General features: G+C 37.0%; 1 protein-coding gene across 1 annotated transcript in view; it reads left to right on the top strand.

Annotated features, from left to right (window-relative positions):
• LOC136877707 (neuropeptide Y receptor type 2) overlaps positions 1-17,345 on the top strand; it is a 981,897-nt gene that overhangs the window by 943,528 nt on the left and 21,024 nt on the right. Inside the window, exon 8 of the mRNA XM_068228711.1 lies at positions 11,931-12,074. Coding sequence (XP_068084812.1) covers positions 11,931-12,074 — 144 coding nt within the window. The remainder of the gene's footprint in view (positions 1-11,930; positions 12,075-17,345) is intronic.

The raw sequence follows: 17,345 nt of genomic DNA, 5'->3' as shown, positions 1-17,345 counted from the left end.
TTGATGTGGAAGACAGTAATATCCATTCCACCTATGAATGAAACTTTCAAAAATATTATATTCCAATTCTAGGCAAATCATAAAATCACTTTTTTTTCCTAAGTATAATTATTTCAAAATCAAACCCCTAAAATGCAACAACAGCAACAAAAGAATGTTATAAGAAGGCTTCGAAGTATGAAACCGAGGGAGACAGAATTTTGTTTTTGTTTTTTTAATAATTTTGCCATGCATTTTTCTTTGAGCTGCAATAATAGCAAAGACAAATTCAGTATATTACGTGGAATGCATGTTTCATGATGTTATAGGGCTTCATTCGCGTAAACAGCGGTCGAGGTCATCTTTTGGAAATTTCTAATTGTTTACCTAGTGTGGAGTTAGAATTGTCATTTATTATCAAAAATTAAAATATTATTACAACAAATACATAAGCCCCTGTTTCTAGACGAGGATACAGTAAAATAGCTCATATAAATAGAGGAGAATCGGGTGATATGGAATAGTCGGTCAATATGGAATACCACAATATCTTGCCTGTAAGGTACTCCTCTCAGGTGGAAACTCGTCGAATTACGCTAAATGTTCTCATGATGCTTTGTATTCAGTTTCGACATGCTCGTGAGTGAGGTTAGTGCGTGGAGCAAGAATATTTGTTTTTCATATTTGAAAAGCTTTTGCAGGTAACTCTTTTAAAGCTTGTATTAATTACCAAAACTGAGTTTAGTCCTAGGAAATCCAATGTTACATATTGTACAAGAGTTGCTTATATTGGTACACCAGTGTAACTTCTATGTTGTACAAAGTTTATGGCATGACGAATCCTTTAATTCAAACATGGTGTGTCGGGATATATGGAATACTGTTTTAGTTTCAAAGTAAAATGACGTTTAAAATTAATTAAAATTAATTGCATTAATCCTCGTATATTATAACATTTAACTACCTATATATCTCAGTTTCAGCATCTGTGACTTTTGTCACTGAATGAACAAGTGACTGTAAAAAGAAAACTCTGAATAATTAGTGTATACAGATTATCATTTAAGTTAATTACCAATTTTATTCTTTCGATTTTTAAAAATTTCTGTATGTCCACCTGTAAGAACGTTCCTTAAATATAACTGAAAGAATTTATTGAAGCTGTATTTTAACTTACATATTATTTACCCTACTATTCCATATTAGCCGACTATTCCGTATTACCCACCAAGTGCAACTTTTTGAAAGAAATAATTTTGACGTGAAGACATTAACAATTTACAATTTAAAAATATAGAGAATCTTGGCTAATTATTTGAATTTTCAAACCATATTTATTTATATTTCATAACTGATTTCAGTAAGAAGTTATACTACCAAAAGTAAATGGTATTCTATATTATACGATTCTCCTCTATGTGTCCAACACTTCTCCCATTTCCCTACGGTGTCGGATATGAAGTGATGAATCTTCGTAGCGAGTTTTCACGACCGGATGCCCTTCCTGAAGGCAGCCTCATCAAAGAATTTAGTAGGATGAAATGAATGACGTGATATCTGATAATAGGAAGGGGAAGGGTGGAACCCGGTGCCGGCACCTAGACTACTGTCGAATAACACCAACGGGCCTACACAAGGCTTAACGTTCCCGTCCAATGGACGAATCACCATCAATAGCGTCATATGCCCTCACTCTATGTGAACACTGCGGAGAGGTTTGAATTGAATCTATGCTTTTGGCCGGCAATGTAGTGATTAGAAATAATTGTATACCACGACCTCTTCTACCTGGCCGGTCAACATTCTGATGGTAAACATTTTATCGACCAACCGGATTCGAACCAACTAACCACGATGTCAGACCGTATACGCCTCACCGATCATGGCCACCAGGCGAGCTATGAAATTTTCTTTAGCCTGTCTCAGGTAATACTAGGGTCACTGGTGGCTCCAGGTTCAATTTGATTTTGATGATGATGATGATGCTTGTTGTTTTAAGGGGCCTAACATCGAAGGTTATCGGCCCCCAATTTGATTTTGGCTTGGGGTTTAATGCTTAATGCTCTTCCCGACACCATGTGATTTTTGAGATGAAAATCTCAACCCAAGATCGTCCAGGATTCGAACCTGAGCTTTCCGTGTGGAAAGCGAGCATTTCAATCACTGAGAAAAAATATGAGAGGTCGATAGAAATTCAAATTTAGCGAATGGAATGTCTGAGGTAGGAGTTTCAAGGAAAGTGCGATGTTTGTGATGTAGGTAGCAGCGTCGTTTGCCCCACGGCTTATACCATCCGCCGTACCACGTTTCAGTCTGTAAGTATGCGTAAAGTGCAAGATACAATACTAACTACGTCACTGCGCTGGAGCATCAGGTAGTATTCATGTGTAAGGTATCTATATGAAAACGTAATAAATACAAGAAGGGAACGTTTTCGTACTGAAAAATATTGTAATGTATGTCAACAAAGCCCTAAGTCACTCATCATTACCGAGCAAGTTTAAAGCGCGGTTAGCGTCACGCAGCTGTTTGTTTGCATTCGAGAGATAGTGGGTTTGAACCCCACTGTCGGCAGTTCTGAAGATGGTTTTTCGTGGTTTCCCACCTTCACTCCAGGCAAATGCAGGGGCTGTTGCTCAGTTAAGGCCATGATGAATTACTTCCCACTCCCAGCCCATTCCTATCCCATCGTCGCCATAATACCTATCTGTGTCGATGCGATCTGAAACAAATTGTTATCGTTCATCATTGCGTACTGCCTGAGCTACAAACATTTAATTTTCAACTTTATTTGTTTATTTTCAAATAGGACATTATTTTTAAATCATATGAATTCCAGAAGATAGTCCGTCCCCGCGGTATAGGGGGCAACGCGTCCGCCTGTCACCCGGCGGCCCCGGGTTCGATCTCCGGCCGGGTCAGGGGTTTTAATTGTAATGATTAATATCCCTGGCCTGGGGACTGGATGTTTGTGACGTACTTAATCTTATTTCCATCACACACAACATTCCACACTACCGCCATTCCAATTACTCGCAGGTTCATACAATATGGTGCCAGTAGAGGCAAAAGATCCACATGGGTCGACGCCCCGAACAAATAGCATTAAAAATTTCCATCAGATAAACATATCTCTAGGTTATTATATCCCATCTTATTTCCGTATATTTATAATCGTTATATCCATGTGAATTACACAGCGGTGGAGATAAAACGATAATTTCAACACCTGAAATTTGCAATAGGTAATGAATTGCTATCTGCCCTTTACAAAAAAAAAAAAAAAAAAAAAAAAAAAAAAAAAAAAAAAAAATACAATGAACCTCTCACGACCAAGATATTTGTACTTTTTAAAGAAAAATACATTTCTAATTATATTGTCTGATTATATTGTCTTGGCCATGTTGACGGGCACAGCTCCATTTACCGTCGTGAGTTCACTCTACTTCCATCTCTGAGTTCTGTCGTCTTCCACAGCAATACTGAGAAAACCGAGAACGTTTAGAAGGTTGTAATTGACACCAGATGTAGGATAGAAGAACAATACAATGATGGCATCATATTTGAACTATTTGTTGTAAAATACATTCTTACAATTAAGTAAATGTATCTATTGCGTATACAACAATCTATAACCACGAGTCTGGGGAATCGAATAGAATAGAAGAGAACAGATCTCCTGAAACTGGGGAGAGGGCATTCGTTTATTGCAATGCATTTATTTGATACATGCATTAAATTACCTTCTTACAGTTATTTTGATTGTTAGTGCATGAAATGTCGTGCTTAAAGCCAAAAATGTCTATATTCATTCCACAAAATATCATCCCCTTTCTTTCCTTTTAGCCTTTTTTGGCCCTATATGTAGTAAAATGCTACATATTCTACAAGAAAAATGTATCCTATCCTTCATTCTTTTACTTAATGCGTTTCTTTTCGTTTCCTTTTGCCACCTGTATTTTGTAATACAAACAAAATTTAAATACTTCCCTGTTTAATACATTCTTTGCTTAATAATTTAAAAATTCTATAGAATTCTTTCTTTCTTTCTTTCTATTTTTGATTTATATTCACCACCCAAATATTTAACCGTAAGTGCGTCAGTTCCCCTACATACTCTCTAAAGATGCGCCTCTTCCATTATTTCTCCACAAAATAAGCAATGATGTTCGTTACGTTTCTCTCTCTGACCCTTAGCCTATTTTTTAATATCTCCATTAGCCACCACATCATACCTCTTAGTTTTCTATTTCAAAATCTTTCCTTCCTTTTTAAAATATTTTGGATGAATTCACAGAACTTTTATAATGTGCTTTCAGTCTTACATTCTGCCATAATCATCTGATTCTCAATGTGCTCCACTCTAATCCTTACTTTGTCTCTGAATTTCTTGTTTTAGTTCTGTATCTCCCATTCCTATTTGTCAAGCATTCTTTTCGCTTTCATTAGCCAATAATCATCATTTAAACGTTTCGTCTGGTGTTGGTATGGAATATTTCCCTCAAATTTCCAATTCTGAGGAGGAGCAATATCTAAAAAAGCGTGTATCCGTGATACTGCCTTGCAGGTACAGTAGAACCCCGCTTAACCAAACTTCCCTTAACCGAAACCCGGCTTAACCGAAATGCTCTGGCAAAATTAAATTTTAATATTTTGTTTTTACCCTCTTGTTCTTAGCCGTCGATATTAGTGATTCTCTTGCTATATGTGCTGAGAGCTACTAGGCAAACCCTATTTTTATATTATAAGTTATGCCAGAATGCACGTGTAGCATAAAACAAAACAGTTTCTTACCCTCTAGTTCGATCCATGATACATTTTTCTTGAACAACCAGGAATTATTATTATTATTATTATTATTATTATTATTATTATTATTATTATTATTATTATTATTATTATTATTATTATTATTATTATTATTATTATTATGATTATTATTATTATTATTATTATTATTACTGTATTATTCGTCATGAAGATTATGCAAACGACTCCGACCTGGACGATGGCAGTTCTGAGAATCGAGTTACAGCAGATGATGGATGTAATGCATTGAAGGTAAAATTGATTTCGAATTTTTATAAAAATACAGTACCACACGCTTAAATTACAGTACTGTAATAACATTGCTGTATACAGTTTTCACTTCAGTAGTAACAAAAAATGATTATTTCAGACTGCTTTGCGCTTTTTTAAAAAAAAGCAATTAATCTACACCAGATGATGTATTGTTGATTAAACGATGACGCGATGTAGCTGCACGACAGCGCTGCACCAAGAAAATTCAGAAGAAAATCACTTATTTTATACAATGAGTGGCATTATGTAAACATTTTAATGTTAATATACAGTATGCACCTTTCCTTAACAGAGTTTATGCGTTTTTATTTTGACATTTAAATCCGAAAATATTTATAATGTGTCATCCGAAAAAACGCGTTAACCGAACTGGCTCCGTTCCATTTATTTCCGATAAACGGGGTTCTACTGTATTTCCAAGATAGAGATACGATTTTGGCAGGATGGAATTTATCATGCTTATTTAGTTAGTTGATAAAAAGTTAATTAGTTAGTTATTATATTATTTAGAATATCCCATGATCTATTTTTAGTATTAGGGACACTTGGCACAGTTATAATATTGATATGCTTATATTCTGTTCATACAGGTTATATATTGCTATAAAAAGAATATTATTCTAAAACACATTTTTTTTCTAGTATTAAGTTAAATGCTAAAGAAATCTGTACACAGAGAAAATAGAAGTAACAATTGATAAACATTAAATTTTCTCCATAAATTCTTTTTAATATTTCTTGCAGATTTTATGAAATTCTGGCAACATTTCAGCAACTGAGGAGTGAGAAAAATGTTGTTATATATAACACACCATTAATTTCATACTTCGCCGTGTTCATTCTTGAGCAATGTAAGTTTCCAGATTTTTTGTGGCGTGATCATGAATTGATGAATTACTGATGAATTTGAATTTAAATTATCCCGAGCTAATCTATGTTTAATTCTGAAGGCAAGTATAACAAAAAGTATGCAATAGATAACCTGAAAAGTATACGTGTCTCTGAGTGCTTTATTTCGAAGAATTTGAAGGTCTGCTCTCTGAACTCAATAAGAGAACTCTAAATTACACGAGATGAGGTTCTAATTTAGTTGCAAGAAGCAAATTATCATCATCTAGTATATTAATTATGTATGTGAAGTATAAATCCTACTCATTATATCAACGTGTTCATTTTTCTAATTACATTTTGGATAGTAACTTTGGTTGTCGAAGACGTGACAAATGAACCAGCAGTTTGAAGAGAAAAATGAATCGAAATTTATGGTTTTGGATAAACCGAGCGGAAGATTGTAACTTTAATTTTATACGTGTTTGTGATTTTAGACGCACAGAAAATGTATTAGGAGAACCATTCAGGTGTAGGAGATTGCCTGACATCAGGTATTGTCATTACAAGTCAAGTATCATCTTCGAACTACTTACATGCAGGAATGTAATAATTGGATTTAAATACCGAATAAGATATAAAAAACTGATGTAATGCTCTTACCAATGAAGAAAAGTGTAAAGCGAAAGAAACAAAAAAATGGCATTACATCCATTGTGATAATAATCGTTGTATTATCTTCACCTTTAGATTCTTAAGTTATTCACAATAATGAAATGCTATCAAATATACGTGAAATAGAAATAACGTGATTGAATTCGCATACTAATCGGAAAAGGAGGTGTGAAATGAATCTAGAGAAAATATGAAAGGGCTACATTTCTCAGTCCAAATCATCATCACTTAGACTACGTCTTCTAGTGTCCTTGGGTAACTCAGTATCTATGCAAATTCTAATTCTGGCTGTGCGTCTTTTAATATCAACCTGCCATTTGGTTTTTATACTAGAAAGGACAAATAATGGACTACGTTAGGAGGTTCAGTTTCATTTTTGTCTGTACTTTTTATGGCAGTGGGGAAAACGGACAGATGAAATTTCATTAAACTTGGCGTTTAAATTCAGGATAAGGGCGAGCGGCATCTTAGTTTTACATGCTGTTCAAGAAAATCACATGAAGAGGGGCTTCAGTCTTAACCTGAAAAATAAAACTCGATGTGCCTCTTTTAAAGTTGGTTTTACAAGAAAATTACTGATGACAAAATATATTTAGAAGACTACTTATGAAATATTTTGTCGTATTAATTATATCGGTACAGTGAAAAATGAATGAAATATTATTGTCAGTCGTGTTAAGATTTTAAACCAAGAGCTGGCAACTAGCGGAGATCATACGAGCCACAATTTAAACGCTATTTGCGTCCATCAGTCTTTTTTAAATATTAACGTGACACTAGGTTTTTATACTGGAATTTTGCGATGTGTGTAGAAGAGAGAGAGGAAAACGGTCTGTACACAAAAACTAATACGCTAAAAAAACTAATACACTAACATAAAAAATATCCACAGCCTGTTTCCAGTCATATGACAGGGTCAGGAATTGGGATGAATGAAGCCTCCATACTGCGACGATGATAGGAATTGTGCCGGATGCCGAAGGCTGCTTCACTCCTCTGGGGAAATGATTAGTGACTAACAGATGGAATCAAATGATACTATAAAGTGTTTCTGGAATGAAAGAAGACAGGAAAATCAGGAGGACTCGGAGAAAAACTTGCTCCGCTTCCGCTTTGACCATCATAAATCTCACATTGAGTGACCGGGATTTGAACCACAGAACCCAATGAAAAGAGGCCGACAAGCTGCCGTCTGAGCCACGGAGGCTTTATAACACCACCAGATTGATGCCAAAGTCAGCCTCCGTAGAGTAACGGTTAGTGTTATTAGCTGCCGTCATCGGGGGCTCGTGTTCGATTCCCGGTACTGCCAGAAATTTAAGAATGGCAGGAGGGCTGGTATGTGGTTCAAATGGTACATGCAGCTCACCTCCAATGGAGGTGTGCCTGAAAAGAGCTGCACCACCTCGGGATGAGGACACGAATTCGTTCGGCTCCATGGCTAAATGGTTAGCTTGCTGGCCTTTGGTCACAGGGGTCCCGGGTTCGATTCCCGGCAGGGTCGAGAATTTTAACCTTAATTGGTTAATTTCGCTGGCACGGGGACTGGGTATATGTGCCGTCTTCATCATCATCATTTCATCCTCATCACGACGCGCAGGTTGCGTACGGGCGTCAAATCAAAAGACCTGCATCTGGCCAGCCGAAATTGTCTTCAGACACTCCCGGCACTAAAAGCCATACGCCATTTCTTTTCATTGATGCCAAATTACTAGATAAGTACCATAAAATACGTAGACCTATCATACGAATTCTTTGTTTGCAATGTGATTTTAATCATCGTAAATAATACTTCTGAGACTGCTTTGAGAATAGGCATGACGATTTCTTTAAGTGACGACCGATGTGTAAAATGTCTTTCATTTCCTTACTTCGTGTTATTGATAGTCAATGAAACGGAAAGGCCTGATTTTCACTGTAGAACGTCGCAGATACCATTTCACAAGGAAAATAACGACAATAAAAATATTGCGTAGATAATTCTTTCTGTATGAGGATTTTAAGAGCTGCGAATATTGTCCATGCCACTGACTGAGGTCAAGAGTGACGAAACTAAAAAGTTGCCGATTTTGAGTTAAGTCGAAAAATATCCTCACAACATAGTCATGTCTATGATGCATAAGCAGGGGAAATCTCACGTGGTCTTGCGCCGCTACGGAGCGTTCAACGTCGTTATTGCAGCGAGGGCATTCATACCCCTCTTCGCGCATGAGAGACGCTTGTCACCGTGTGGCAATCTGTTTCCGTGAGAAGAGATGCGAGTACGCTTCATCAGTGACGAGTGTGCACATAAAGCTGTAACACACCAGTCGAGTTAACACTCTGAATTTATAAATAGTTCTCTATTCAGACAATTATGGGAGACGGGAGAATAATTTTATAGTCTGCATTATTGTACGCGGTAGCCTATTACAAATCAAAAGCATTACTCTGAAGTGCTTTGAATCAGGACACAGTCAAAATGAAGGTGACTCCTGCTATTCTGTTTTATAAATGCGTTTTAAAAGATCCTTGAATTGTGGGGCCATCTACGAACCAGACCACTATTAAACTATAATCATTAGAGCAAAGAGAGAGAGAGAGAGAGAGAGAGAGAGAGAGAGAGAGAGAGAAGTGTGTTTAGAGTAAACGAAATGGCCCCCACCGATTTTGTTGATTACGTCTGATTTGGCCAACTCTCACTTCAATGAATACACTGCTGGAAAGAAATTTCAGTTCAGTAGCATCGTAATACTGAAAGTTAGCAAGGACTATCTGGACCACTATATCTAGAAAGGCTCTTGCATTGAAGATGAATTTAAGTCGGTATAAATCCGCCGAAATAAAAGGAAAGATGCAAATCATATTGAGAGTTATTGATTAACCCCAGCTTATCTGGGAATTTTGCCAATCGCGAAGAAGGAATTCGACGACGTACAGAGCTTCATTCACAACAGATACATGCGGTCTTTGCATGCTTCTTTTTTGCAAGCTTAGAATGCGAGACAGATAAAAAATCCGATTCATCAATGTGAACTGACAGAAAAACTTTCATTAAATGATTAATTTAATTTAGTTTATTCAGTTGGTTTAATGTGTTTGCCTGTATTGTTTCCTTCCTGTATGATATAAGCTTTCTGGTTTTATTTCGTAAGTAATATAAAGGATAATATTGCATTTTCCTGCTTTAATACATATCAGTTTTTGTTTCTCACCCATTGGTTGTATAATCCTGTCAGTATTTGGGATTATTTTTGGAAGTAAACTGTTCTTTAAGAATACATAGCATACATTAATTACATCACTGATTAGCGGCGTAAGTCAGAAAAAACTCTAAAATACCTTCATATTATCTTAACTTGAAGAATATTGTCTGTAATAAAAAGTAAATTCTGAAAAATATTGACGGCGGAACGAAATACAGAATTTACGCCAAAACTTCGAAGGCAATTTTTTTTCAGAACTGCTAATTTTGAGTTACTTCACTCTTGTTCTCAGATAACGATATATTTAGATTTATGTATAGTAGTTCAAGCAGCGTATTAACAGCAGAGCAACTCGTTACACGGAGACACGATGCCAATATCCAGATATTTCGAAGTCAAAATTTTGTGTATGATGCTCAGTAAACTCCGGAAATGTAATCATGCGCATGCTAAATAAATGTTCCGTCAAAAGCCGCAAGTGTTGTCATAAAACGTTATATTCTCATCTGCAATAATGAAATAATTTTCCAATGCCCTACATCTTATTAGAGCTCATTGGTGGACTGCCATTGTATGCTGTCGTCTGTAGGCCCAATAAGGAACAAATGAAGTTTCAGGAGCAAGAAATCATGTTTGACTGGTACATCGATATACTCCGACCCTGTCACGTATCCCTGAGATTTTGATCTGTATTTCGAAGGATTAAACTTGGAAATCATGAACGTCGATGTTTTCTCTACAAATTCTTGCAAGACTTTACAGAAAGGAATAAATCCAGGAACCACTTCCCTCCTCGGCTATCACAGAAGTTAATTATCTACCCTGGATCTTCGCAAAGAGTTCGGCTTTAATTTCCTTCACAAAACTGATTGATGAGTTAATTCTGAATACGAGTATAACCTTCTAAGTACAAATTGTGTTTCCGATATTTTGAGGTTTATTCTCTTCATAAGTCTAGAGGTTCAAGTTTTCTTTTCGTCTGTGTACATATAATTTTCTCCTAATTCTTCATTGTTACCTTGAATGAGGTGTAGTAGTCGATTTCACCTTTGTTTGCAATTTGTTTGTTTGTTTGTTTGTTTTTGTTTGTTTGTTTGTTTGTTTGTTTGTTTGTTTGTTTGTTTGTTTGTTTGTTTGTTTGTTTGTTTGTTTAAGTATCATGCTGGATCTACTGGAGCGACAGCAAGAACGTTGTTATTTCAGTATGTGATATATTGGAAATAAACTAGGTTTCCCTTTATTACAATATTCCTCTGCATTATATCAGTTTAGATTAAGGGAATACATATTTTAGTACGTATTTCTAGAAACAATATATTCTAAAACGTGCAGTACAGAGCATGTTGAATTATTTTTTGGTCAATTCATTTTCTCATTCCACCCTTCACTATTGATGTATACGTACAGGTGTAGTATCAGTGAAAGTAGTTTAGAATTAAGCTGAACATTGCATTACTTGCCCTGTCCGATATAAAGAGAAACATTCTCAATTTAAGAGTCAATATGTATAGAGAGGCAAGGAGATAGAGACCGAAAGAGATAATATTGTCAATAGAACGAATCATGGACGAAATACATAAATAAGTACGAAGAAATATAAGTATATATAAATTAATGATTGTGTATCAAAGACACATATGTTATTTAGACAAACCCAGTTTTTTCAAATCTTTCAAGCTGTCCATCGATTACAAATTGATTAAGAGATAGGTATCCCTTGATTTTGTGGGATGGAGTAGGTTTCAAATTTCACAGCAAATTATAAAAAAATCTTGGGTAAGAGAGGAGAGCAAAATTACAACAAGAATAAAACCTTGGAACTTACATCGTGGTACATCATGAAATCTCAGTTCACTAGACTTTCAAGAGTATATTTCTTGCCAAATTAATAAGAGATAGTAGCATATGCGAAATGTTCCTTGTAAGTGGACTAAATGTGTAATGTTCCGATGTACATAAAAAGCACAGAGGAAAATTTAAATAATTCCAAAAATTGTAGAATGGTTAGGAGTATTTGTACTGGAACGCGATTTTTATTCATCAAGCAATTAAAAACGAATAACATCCATCATTTTGCGTGTTCAGAATTTCTATTAAGTTTAATAAGTTTTTCTAATGTTATACAGTAAATTATTTTGTGAATCCAAGCGGCAAAGAGCCTAACACTCTTTCTTATTACAGTTTTTCCTCAGATTCACGAGGCGAGTAAATCCATTGACAAGACTCTACCCCCAGGGAATTTGCCTCAAAGGACAGGCTCCTACAGATATTCAATTAGCTACAGACTGGGCAGAAAGGAAGCTGGTGCTACTCTGACGGAACAAGGTAAACGTCTTCCTTAGTAAAGGAAATTGAATTACTGTCCTTAATGGCTGTGGACCAAACTTTTAACAGTTAAAGAGCGAATGAACTTGCTTAACTCTTAAAAAGTTATTCCGGATGGAAACGCTTTGTACACTTGAGCCCAAGGCATTGACGAAGCGGAGATGAGTAGGGAAATTTTTAAAATAAAACTAACTTTGTTGTCCAACAGGTGGGAAGGAATGGATCTACGTACAAGTCAGAGGAGATGGATAGAAATGTACAGAATCCCGTTCAGGTTTTCAAGTGGGGTAAACAGCAGGCTTATTGGAGAAGCCCTAATAAACAATATTTAATGTCCTGTTTTCTGAAGTAAAGGAGGAGAAATTTATCACAGGGCGTATTAATAGTTCTAGTTTTAAGCAGTCCTAATATGGCAGAAAAATAGACTAATTCGGTAAGTATTGTCCATACAGAAACAAAGAATTTTAGGAGTATTATATTGAGAGAAATACAGTTTGACGTTATTCAAATTTATACCCAAGGAGGTATATATAAAATATAGGAGAGCATGAAAAAGCCAAGAAACTAAAGCAGAATGCGAAATAGAAAAAAATTCAGACTCCGTGCTGAGCAGTTACGATATGAACTAGAAATCCCCTAAAAGTACAATAAGATGGTCCAAATTGCTCACTGTTCAGATGAGAACAACAACGTTTTTACAATAATGACGAAAAATATGGTGTCACTTCACTACTGTACGGCATGTGCGTAATGTGAGAAAGACCGCAGCATTGGCATGTCAACCGGCAGACACAGTGCCTAGCTGTGAAGCAGCCAGTCTACCGCAGCAGCACACAAGGCCCATAGAAAGCATTACTTTGCTACTTTTTTCAGGAATACGGACGTCTAGTGGGAAAAATGGATATTTTACCAAATGTCCATACACTCCACAGAAAATCAATAGCAATTGATAAAACACAATATACACTGGCGGCAAAAATATTCAAACACCGTAAAATAAGGAATGTATAATTCCGAAATTTTGGCAACATATTTGTCGAGGTAACATATTTAATTGGTTCAAGGTACAAGACTACAGGTCAATATTGTACCAGGAAATGCCTATTGCCTGGAACATAGTTTTAGTTACATGAATATTTGCAACGGGACGATTCGAACGTATGTGTAGTGTACACGAGGTAACGGTACGGCACGGAGCTGCGAGCAACGAGCGAGATACGTCACCAGCTGCAAGTATGCGGATGACGCAACTATCACGTGAACTTCACCTGACCCTCTAGAATATACCAGAAGGATTTTACTTCTAAACTTCTAAACCCTTTGAGATATTAAAAAATGACATATCGTCGCTGTAGGGACAAAAACCTCCTATGTCATAATATTTTTGGAGATATGTCGACCCGCAGCACATACATATGAAGAGCGAGAATGCCTTGTCAATATTCACACAATATTGCACCTTACCGACCAAAGTTCTAAGCTAAAATATTTCACGCAGGAAGTTTTGTCCCGGCAGCGACGATATATAATCGTGTAGCCCATTATCTGATTGTTAACCTGCCATAATTTCATGAAAATAGGTCCAGGGATTTTCAAATTATTCAGCTACAAAGAAACTGCATTTTTCTCACGAGAAGAAACAGCTGACCTCGACAACCCGTATAAAAGGACAGGGTCCGCAATGCATATTCAGTTACAACTTGCAACTCACAGCTGACAGACTGTCATGCTGGTCTCCGCGTACGGGTCTGCAAGAGTCGAACCCGGTAACCTTGTTGCATAATATCTTCGATACAATCTTAGTCGTACTTGTAAAAATTGTATAGTATTTGGAACTTCGAAACTTTCCAGTGATTCCAGATGAACTTAAACATTTTGTGGTGCTATTTCAGAACTTATAATATTTCTGCGATTCACAAACTTAGTATTTTTTGTGCTAGGAGGTGAACGACTTCACTTAACTTAGTCTTGTGATAACACTGAAACGTGATTTATTTTGAAATGTTATAGTGAATAACTGACTGAAGATTAAGGCTATTTACGACAATTTAGCTGAATACTAACTTTATTCAGTGGAAATAATCCATAATATCTCTTTAATTCGTGTGCGACGAATATTTAGGAAATTTTGAAGTAAACCAGACTTTTGTCGCGAGAGAACTACATTTTACACTTCATAGCATGATTGTCATTTGAACTCGTATTCAATTGGAAACCAAACATTTGTTGTACATTGAACAAACTTTGAATTAATGTGTAAATAGTAAAACCTGTGTACGATAAACTGTGTTTCGAACTGTGCTTCCAATTAGTCAAGCAATAATTACTTTCTGCTAGTGACTTAACATTTTAAAATTGCACTTAGTAAAATCGAGCCAATTCGACACTCGTAACTCACACCGTCAGTTGAACTTTCTCGTGTTCGCGAAATTCATTAGTGACATCAGAAACTACCAGTCGACGTGGAATTTAACGTGGTACATCACTGGAGATGGTACGTGGTACTATGATGGACATCACGACATCGGTTGCAAAGGAGTTCCAAATGCTGTTTCTTTCCAGTTCCAGTTTCAAGACTAATCAGGTGATATGAGTGCCTTTACCAAAAATCTCTCAAAGATTGAATTTTAAGACAGTGATTTATTCATTTTCGATGAACTATCATTGCGATTGGAAATCACATATTTTATACAATATTTCCAAGTGTTGGACAGTACTTATAAAATAGATCACAACACTAGACTTTGCAAGAAGTTTAACTTTACCTACATTTCCATTCTCAACTGTTAACTTTATAAAGAGACTGTAGGAATTTTGAAATGATAAAATGTTAGGAAGACCATAGGATTATTCATTCCCAAAGTGAAGTGATATTTATTTTCACAAAATATTTTGCGTTATTTCTCAAGACGAACTCAATGAACTTGATTAAAGAAATTATTAGTTTTGAGTTTAATATATCACAAAAATTCATTGAAAATTTATTATATTGCTGGAGTCGGGCAACATTCCATTCAACAGAATATATTTAAATTGGATTTTCTATTATAAAATTTGAAATCAGAGAGGAATTATTCATTTTATTTACAAGAAATTACTTGAAATTTTAAAGTACCATCTATTACTTCGCACTGCGAATACCACTCTCTGTACCTGCTCCTAAGAACTGAACACACCTTAGTTAAGTCTCATGCCCTTATCGTTTGATTTTTTTTTTGGTACAAAATCCGCACGAGAAAAGCCATCGAAAATGTGTCATGCTGGTCCATTAGTAACTGGTGTGATCGCCTGATTGTTGAAATCAGGCATTCAAACGTGCATGCATTTTGTCGTACAGGTGCCGGATATCAGTTTGTGGGATGGATTTCCATGCCTGTTTCACTTGATCGGTTAATACAGGAACGGTTAATGCCGTTTATGGATGACGCTGGAGTTATCGTCCAATAATGTCCCATACGTGTTCGACTGGATACAGATCGGGGGATCGAGTAGGCCAAGGCAACGTGTTAACACACTTTATAGCATTTTAGATTCAACAGCAGCATGGGGGCGTGCATTATGCTGTTGGAAAACACCCCCGGGAATATTGTTCATGAATGGTATCACAACAGGTCGAATCACCAGGTGGACATACACATCTGCAGTCAGGGTGCGTGGGATAACGACGATAGTGTTCCTGCTGTCAGAGGAAATTGCTCCCCAGACCAGAACTCCCGGTGTGGATCTAGTGTGTCGACGCCACAGACGGGTGGAATGCCGGCGTTTACCTGGCTTTCTTCTAGCCAACACACGGCTATCACTGGCACCAAGGCAGAACCGGCTTTCACAGGAAAATACAACGGACCTCCACTCCATCCTCCACTGAGCTCTCGCTTGACACCACTGAAATCGCAGATGGCGGTGGTTTAGGGTAAGTGGAATGCGTGCTGCAGGACGTCTGGCTCGGAGCTGTCCTTCAAGTAACCAATTTCAAAGAGTTCATTTCGTCACTGTGGTGCCAATTGCGGTACGAATTACTGCTGCAGACGCGGCCCTTTGCACCACAGCCATATGCGGAATACGGCTGTCCTCCATCTCGGTGGTGCCACGGGGACGTCTGGAGCCCGGTCTTCTTGTGAGCGTACCTTTTCGTGACCACTGCTGCAGGCACGCATGCACAGTGGAGACATTTCTGCCAATTCTTTCTGCAGTAGCGCTGAAGGATAATCCACCTTCACGTAGTTCTATTATACGGCCCCGTTTAACCACAGTGAGCTGTTGATAATGGCGTCTTCGTCGTCGTAAAAGCATTCTTGACCCACTCACAGTCACACCGTCGAATCTCACCGGTAGCTAACACCCTCGCACAGTACACCCAGTATTTAAAACAAACCTTATGTCCAACGTCATGGGGCGGCTACCAGCGCACGCTAATGCGATTAGCGGGAAATTTGAATCAACGCCATCTTTCAGATGTATAAACACGCCTATCAACGTTCGATAATTTAGTGCAGCCCTTCTTGGTGTTTGGATATTTCTTTCCACCAGTGTTGCTGATGTTATCTTCCTTTTAATCTGCATTCCGTTGAGTGGTTGTGAAATCACCTGCTTTTAAGAAGCTTCTTGAAGGTACATATAACGTTCAGTCGAAAAATATTTAGCCATTTCCCCTTTAATGGTTGAATAGGAAAACAGTCAAAGGCACACGAAAGTTAAGAAGCGTTAGGTTCTTGAACTGACCTGGGGCAGATATATACCCCCAAAATGTATAGGCCTATATATAACAGTTAACTGGTTGCTGTACCCCACCAACGTAGATCTGGTAAGTTAGCAACTACAGATTAGGCGTGTCAGTAGGTCCCTCCACCAAAGAAGTATCGTAAGTATTTTCTGTCGAGAATTTAAACGTGTTCGTGTTATTCGTTCTATGAACACACGGAGGTCAATTCTGCCCCGAAGGAACAATCTTTATCCGTACAAAGATTTTAACTAATTTAATAATACAATCGGAATTAGTAAGAGCAATCCTATTCGATGTAAGAACCTTATGTTAACGGCGAATGATGTATCCGAATGATGTATATCACTAATTATTGTCGCCGAAATGGGCTGATAGACAGGAATGAGAGGCATGGAGGCAACAAGTGCCACCTATCCTTGTATCCTACACTCTTAGTTTGCACTTCAACAGGAATAAGAGTCCTTGTCTTTGTACCTGATTTCGGACACGTCATTCACAAAGCAGAATAAGAAATATTGATTTTTCCATTTAAATGTCACTACGTTTACTGT

This window comes from Anabrus simplex, chromosome 7, assembly GCF_040414725.1.
Source record: "Anabrus simplex isolate iqAnaSimp1 chromosome 7, ASM4041472v1, whole genome shotgun sequence".
NCBI lineage: Eukaryota > Metazoa > Arthropoda > Insecta > Orthoptera > Tettigoniidae > Anabrus > Anabrus simplex.
The sequence above is the reverse complement of the archived record's forward strand: the minus strand, read 5'-3'. Positions and strand labels throughout refer to the sequence as shown.